Source organism: Chiloscyllium plagiosum, chromosome 7, assembly GCF_004010195.1.
Source record: "Chiloscyllium plagiosum isolate BGI_BamShark_2017 chromosome 7, ASM401019v2, whole genome shotgun sequence".
NCBI classification, from domain to species: Eukaryota; Metazoa; Chordata; class Chondrichthyes; order Orectolobiformes; family Hemiscylliidae; genus Chiloscyllium; species Chiloscyllium plagiosum.
The window spans coordinates 34,777,132-34,784,955 of record NC_057716.1 but is presented as its reverse complement, the minus strand read 5'-3'; the positions used below and the strand labels follow the sequence as shown (position 1 = coordinate 34,784,955).

Sequence of the window (7,824 nt, the reverse complement as noted above, 5' to 3'; positions counted from 1 at the left end):
CAGGCCAAGTTGAAGGTGTTGTGCGTCCTAAAAAATATTACGGTTGATTTTGAGAGAGGCAAGAGAACAAACTATAGAGGATTGACAGACATCTTTGTCAACAGGTGAGGTCCCAGAGACTGGAGAATAGAAGGGTAGCAGCGATAATCCAGGAAATTACGGTTCTGTGAGCGTCAAGGTGGTAGGGAAATTGTTGGAAAGATTCTGAGGGAGATCTATATGCATTTAGAAGCAAATGTATTTATTAACAATACACATCATGGTTCTGTGTGGGGAGGTCGTGCCTGACTAACTTGATCCGAGATTTTTAAGGTGATGAAGGTGATTGAGGGAAAAGTAGTTGATGTTGTTAACTTCATTAAAGCCTTTGACAAGGTCCCTCATGGCAGACTGGTACAAAAAGTGAAGTCATATAGTATCATGGGTGAGCTGGCAGGATGGATACAGAACTGGCTTAGGATGCTTTTAGGAATGGAGGATTGTAACTAGTGGTGTTCTACAGGGATCAGTGCTGTTCGTGGTCTACATAAATGATTTGAAGGAAAACATAGCTGGTCTACTTAGTATGCTTGTGGACAATGCACAGATTCATGGAGTTGGAAATGGTGGGAAAGATTGTCAGAGGATACAGCAGGATATAGATCAGTTGAGAGACATGAGCAGAAAAATGGTAGACAAAGTTTAATCTGGACAAATGTGAGGTGATTTACTTTGGAAGGTCAGGTACAGGTGAGAATTATAGAGTGAATGGCAGAGCCCTTAGGAGTATTGATATGCAGAGGGGTCCGCGTGTGCAGGTCCACAGATCACTGAAGGTGGCAGCGGAGGTAAAGTAGTAAAAAAAGGCCTATGGCATGCAGGCATTGAATATTACAATAGCTGCAGCTTTATAGAACTTTGGTTGGGATACACCTGGAACATTGCGTACAGTTCTGGTCACCATACTACCAGAAGAAATGCTTTGGAGAGGGTACAGAAAATACTTACCAGGATATTGCCTGGTATGGGGGATTTTAGCTATGAAGAAAGATTGGATAGATTGGGTTGCATTAACTAGAATACAGAAGGTAAAGGGGTAACCTGATAGGGGTTTAGAAGACTGTGAATGGCAGTCATAAAGTGGAAAATATGAGGGTTGTTTCTGGGGAGGAGTAGTCAATCACTAGAGGACACAGGTTCAAGGGGGTGGGGTGGGGACATGTGTGAGGCAAAAGAGATGTGTGAGGCAAGTTTTTCACACAAAGAGTGGTAACGGCCTGAAACACATTGCCAGAGGTGGTGGTGGTGGAAGCAGACACAGTAGCAACATTCAATAAACACCTGGACAAACACGAATAGGAAGGGAATAGAGGAATATGGATCCTGCAAGTGAAGACAGTTTTATTATTGAAGAACAAAAGGTGTCAGAACAGGCTTGCAGGACTAAAGTGTCTGTTCCCATGCTGTATTGGTCTCTGTTCAATTAGCAGGTTTTTCAGTCCACTGCATAAATTGTGATTTGAAATTTGGCATTCTTGCATTTGTCCTGATGAGTAAGCGATGAAAACATCAGGAAAATGCCTCTCTTCACAGCAAAATTCCTGTCCTGTACTACTAAGTAATTAGTTCACAAAATTAGGACTGAAGGTATTGAGCTTAAAATTAACAGAGATTGAAGATTACTTCATGGAATAAGATTAAAGATTTTCAATTTGGCAGCCTGTAACTAATAGACTACTCCAGGATCAATGCTCGGATCTTAGCTGTTTATAAAATCTACACTGTTATAGCATGTAGAGTGTACAGCATTTAAGTTCAGTCATTATACAAACTTGATGAAAAATGAATAGTTAAGATGATTCAAAAATGCTGTGTACACAGATATGGGCGGTTGGGTAAGTGGATAAAACATGACTACTGTTTGGTAAGAGTAGAAATTTTTGTCTGACGGATCTTCAATATAGGTCTAGAGTTTCTCATCATTTTCCAATTGGCCAAATGAAACCAGAGGTGAGATTTCTTCAAAGGGTTGTGAATCTTTGGGAGTTCTCTACCTCAGAGGGCTGCTGATGTACAGTTGAGTAAATTCAAGGCAGGAACTGATAGATTTTTATTGATTTTACTTATGAGAAAAAGGCATTTTGTTAATGCTTTTCATCCAACACTCATCAGTAATATTGCAAGAAATGTTTAAAAAAAAAGGAAAACAACATTCCTACTGTATGGTAGGTATGTGGGTTCTGATTGATAGCATTAATGCAACAGTAAATTATGACAGTTAATTGTCAAGCTTTGTTTCCATCTTAAACAAAGCATAGTGATTGATTGGTCAAGATCCTGCTCTGAGAAATAAACCAGGAAATTGCTGCTACCTATTTTGTTGACTTGAAACTCATGTAGTGCATGTACATACCCTTTCTATCTGAAAAGACAGGGTCCTGGGTATTAATTTGTGTGGTGTATACTTCAGCAAAATTGAAGTTCTGTGGTACCAAACAATAATGGTGACAACGCAGGAAGAGAGTTTAGGCAGAAAATTGTCCATGATTTTACTGAATGGTGGAGCAGCTTGGAAGTGCCCATTGGCCTATTCTAGCTCCTATTCTCATGTGTGCAGAATTCCGCTCTATATTATAACATCAGTACAGCAGCCAGGGAGACTCAGGACTGGCTATCAATTCATTTCAAGCTCAGAACAGGCAGCTATGTTCCCAGGCTGAAGCCATAACAACTAGTTATTGAGGGCCTTAAGGCCTCATCTGGATAACCTTTCATCTGGAAAAGCTCTAAACTGGAACTTTGGCTCCAGAGAGATAGGCAGAGAAGAACAGGGGTGGAGTAAGGAGTTGAAATGTTTTTGGAAAAGAATTCCAGAAGGTGGGCAAGTAAATGATTCCCCTGGTAAAAAGGGTATTTGAGTAAGCAACTGTAGAATTGTGTACGTACGACCACATTTTCACAGCACATTATGTAAAGTTTATTTATTTTCTGCAAAGAACAAAAGCCAACATTTACAAAAATAACCTCTTTAAAATTGTGTGTGATACATATAGATGCAAACACTATTACACAGGTTCTGGCCTGACAACTCTGGAGGAGATGGACTAAAATAAAAATCTAGATCATCGACTCTCATTCTTCTAAAGATAATCTAAGTTATGTGCACACACATCCAATGGTGAATCTAAAACTCACCCAGCCTGATTGAATAATGAATGTTCCAGTGTAGGGTGACACAGAAATATCCCATGTATTAGTGAACACTACAGAGAACATCTGTTTATTTTAAATACAAGATTCTCCTGTGCTTTAAGCAGTGTGCAGATGCTGTCCTAAACATATAATTACCCCTGGATCGCAACACTGATCAATATACATACACACTTCTTTAAACATATGTTTAGATAGAAAGCAGGAATTTTGCAGTCTTGTATTCATTCTAGGTCCACCTTATTTCAGGCTACTTCTGTGTCGAGCTGTTCCAGGAGATGTTCCTAGAAAAGACAGAGCAATGGTTAAAGAATATTGAGAAAGGTCACAAGTGGCAAATACAAAAAAAAGGGACAAATACATTTTAAAATAAAATAACATTGATAGGATAAAATATTACAAATATATACCCCTTCAACAGTCTTCCTTGCAAAATGCATCATTGCACCTCACTCAATTGAATTTCGTCTACTACACCTTCCCACTAAACCAGTCTGTTACTTGAAATTTAACACTATCGTCCCCACAGCAAGTTCTGCATGACCTGTAATTTCTGAAATTACATCCTGTACACATTAAAATACATTAACTGATAGGGCAATTTGGGAGTGTGGGCAAGGGAAAACAAAAAGGTCAGCATTCCTGCCTTAGATTGCTATCAGTGAAAATATACATAAAGGTGCTGAATAATTGTAGAATTGGGCTCAGCTGTGAGACCCTTCATGGTGAATGCCATCAACACTCAACTTCTTGAAGAATGGCCACCTTGACAAGGGGAGGGGAGAAGACAAATCAAACTGTAAAAGCAAATCTCACACACCAAGGGATTCAGGCTGTTGTGACTGAGCAGATAGAGTATTGACAGTAAATTGGTTGTGTACCTCCAAGCCGCTGCTGGATCGCTTCGAGTCTCTGGATATATTCAGTGAGCGAACGTTCAGGGTCTTGACTGCTTGAGAGGCTCGACTGGTCGGGCCCTCCTCCAGGAGAGAAATGAGACCTGACATTTATAAAAGATGTATAGGTGTCACCATCAGCCTGAATAAAAACTGAAAGGACCGCAGAAGCTGGAAATTAGACACAAAAATAGAAATTGCTGGAAAAGCTCAGGTCTGGCAACATCTGTGGAGAGAAATAGTTGACATTTTGGATTGTTAACTCTAATTTCTCTCCACAGATGCTGCTAGACCTGCTGAACTTTTCCAGTAATTGCTATTTTTGTTACCATCACAGTGAAGTTGTGCACTGATGCTGGTTATGAGTGTGATGGGTGGCACGGGCTACAATGAGCCTACATAAAAGTAGTCTAGACTGCAATTATAATCCTCAGAGTGAAACTAATTTCTATTCTGAAAATACAATAATGGGTGGACAGATCAAACTGTAACAGATTTCAATTTGGGAAACTGAGGCCATCCAATTTGGACCCAAGATAGTCAAATTGTAGTATTCCCTAAACGGTGGGAAACCAGAATTTTGGAGGTGTAGCCATTAAGCTCCCAGCCATCATAATTCTGATCTCAAACATGACTGGTAATATGAGACATTTGAGTGTATCTACCATGAGATAACAAGGCTAAAAACCTCAGATTCAAGTTTACAGAGCATGTTAGAATTGTTTTCAGATTTTAATCATGCATCCATGATATGCAGGTATAGTTTGGTAGCTCACCTGATTTGTGATCGATATGGGGACTTTGGCAATTGTTGACTTGAAGCATTAAGTCGTCGGTTGGACACACTGTCTCTGGTTGGTGGTGAATTCATGATGTGAGTCAATGCGGGCTGCTGTTGGCGAAATAGTTCTGTCTTAACTGTCTGAACTAGAAACAGAAACAAATATTTATGACATTCACAGTTTACTTGCTTCTATAAAAACATGATCCACAGAAAAGCATTCTCCCTCTTATGTGATTAACTTGCTCTGGATAGTACTCCATAAATATGTTTTTCCAATCAGTGACACAACATCATTTACTCTATTGCCCACTCACTTTGTTTAATTAGTGTTATGATCCCAGCTGATAATAACACTTGTCAAGTCAGATCTCAGATTCTTTGCAATTTATTTACAATGGAGGTCAGTCACTTAATATATTCACAAGAGGGTGCCAATGTATTTTTAACAAAAGAATATCAAAGCTTATTTCATGCAAGAGGAATAAACAACTTATCCTATACAAGAACCATTTGAAATAGTTTACTACAACATCAAATAAAGATTCAACTCTGAATTCAACAACCACCTTACAGATACTCAAACATCGAGGTCATCCTCGACTTCAGAGTTCCTTGTTCGGCTGGTACAATATTAATTGTTTTCTGGACCTTTCTTCTCATTGACTCCTGAGCACTGCCAAAGCAAACACCCGGGTTTGCCACAGTCTGGCACTTATCTTGTTCTGGAGCTTTCTTCTAAGCAACTCGGGAATCTTTCTCCACCTTTGACATTTCTGGAGACTGAAACTCTGATTGAACTTGTACATATTGCCTTTCTAAAATGAAGTTGTTTCCTTCTTTAACCCCCCACCCACACCCGCGTGTCAATGGGCACCTTGTTGCTGGGAATAGCTAATTTTATTCTCCGTTCTACCCATGTTTTTAACGCACTAAAAACTGTTCACCTCAAGCTGTACTCCAACACTGTAAACTCTTATTAAGAATGCACACATCAACAAATTTCAGCTATCTTTGCACCACAAATTTAAAATGGAACTACAATAATGGTTTCCCTTCTTAATAAACACACAATATAGAAATTTAAATCAAACTTAAAACTATACATCTGTTACACACTTTAGGACTCAAGTTCCGAAATGATCATCATGTATTTTAAACCTTAATTACAACAATTCGAAGCGCAACTGCAGACATAAAACAATCTGCACTTTGTTATCCAATGAGATGCTTGCAACAGCTCAGTGCATATCTTTAAGCATCAGTCAGGATGATATGTATTGAGTAGGCAAATTGCTTTTTCTTCAACTTAATGTTCCTCATGCCAGGGCGGTGAAGTTCATCCAGGGAAAATAAACTTTTTTTAAAGCAGTTCTTAAATTTAAGCTGAAGAGAAAATATACTACTTTTTTTTTAAAATTTTTTTTATATAGATATTTTTATTAGAAATTTACAAGTTTACAAAAATAAACAAAACTCTCAGATATAAACATTGATATACAATTAGCTCAAATATACAATCCAAAATTTGACAAAAAAAAACAAAACAACAAAAAAAACCGGAAAAAAAACAACAAAAAAAAACAAACAGACAAAACTCAACTATCTACTAATCTAACCTACAACTAACCAGGGTGTATATTTAAGTCTCTTACATGCTTGGAATGTGTTAACATCAGATATGATAAAACCCGTATTCGTGCGGGATTCCTCCCCCAAGGGGCCGCGGACCAGCCAGGTCTGTAGTCTCAATTAAATAAAAGCCCTTGTTAGGATAGCCGAAATATCTGTATTTATGTAGTTCAAAAAGGGCTGCCATATTTTATAAAATAATTCGGTCTTTCGGTGCACCATATTTGTAAGGAAGTCAAGGGGAATACATTCCATAATTAGTCTGTGCCAATTTGAAAGTCCAGGGGGGCCCTCCGCCACCCAGTTCATCAAAATATTTTTCCTTGCACAGAAAGAAAGAATAGAAAATAGTCTCTTCCCGTACGTGACCAGGGAGGGAAAGTTCGAAAAGCCCAAGAGGAGAGATACAGGGTCCACTTCAATTTCCGTTCCTAAAATTTCTGTCAGGGTACTTGCTACTATAGTCCAATATCTACGGATCTTATGACAGGTCCATAAGCAATGTACAAGAGTGCCCACCTCTATTTTGCATTTAGGACACATTGGAGATGCTCCTGCCTTAAATTTTGCCAATCGAACCAGTGCTATATGGGCCCTATGAAGTATCTTCAGCTGGATAGCCTGGGTTCTGTTACAAATAGTAATTCTTCTAGCATTTTCCCAGATATCATTCCACGTTTCTGTGGAGATTTCTAGTCCCAGATCCTGATCCCATGTTTTAAGCAGATAATCCATATCTCCCGATACTTCATCATGTAGCAAATGATAAATATTACTGACGGAAGATACCCCCACTGGTCGTAGGACACTACATTCTCTATCGGATTTATAAAGACTATCTAATAACGTAGTCTTCTTCTGTATAAAATCTCGAATTTGGAAGTATCGAAAGAGGTCTCCATTGGGTAATCCGAATTTCTGACGCAGCTGTCCAAAAGACATCAGGACCCCATCCTTAAATAAATCCCCGAGACATGAGATACCCCTGGATCTCCAGAGTTTAAAAGTGGCATCTGTTAACCCCGGTTGGAATCCCCATGCTCCCACTATCGGTGCATAGGGGGATGTTTTATGTGAATTACCCTCATTTTGCCGCATTATATTCCAAGCCTTGATTGTATTCAGTATTATAGGGTTTTTACAGTGATCTGTAATGATTTTCCTCTTGTCTGAGAATAAAAGGTTAATAAGTGGGTATTTTACTTGAGAAGCCTCGATGTCCAACCAGATTGAATGTGGATCAGACAAGACCCAATCAGCTATATAACTTAATAGGGAACTTAATTGATATTTCCTAAAATCTGGGAAGTCCAATCCACCCCTTCC

The 7,824-nt window shown here is 38.9% G+C and overlaps 1 protein-coding gene across 6 annotated transcripts in view; it reads right to left on the bottom strand.

The window, feature by feature from the left end:
* Positions 1-2,937: 2,937 nt before the first annotated feature.
* The window catches only part of pcnt (pericentrin), a 312,968-nt gene continuing 308,081 nt past the window's right edge, over positions 2,938-7,824 (bottom strand). For all 6 annotated transcript variants that reach the window (XM_043693410.1, XM_043693412.1, XM_043693413.1 and 3 more), the window contains 3 exons: positions 4,862-5,012; positions 4,071-4,189; positions 2,938-3,473 (listed from right to left, as the gene is read on the bottom strand). In XM_043693410.1, coding sequence (XP_043549345.1) covers positions 3,430-3,473; positions 4,071-4,189; positions 4,862-5,012 — 314 coding nt within the window. In that variant the 3' untranslated portion in view covers positions 2,938-3,429. The remainder of the gene's footprint in view (positions 3,474-4,070; positions 4,190-4,861; positions 5,013-7,824) is intronic.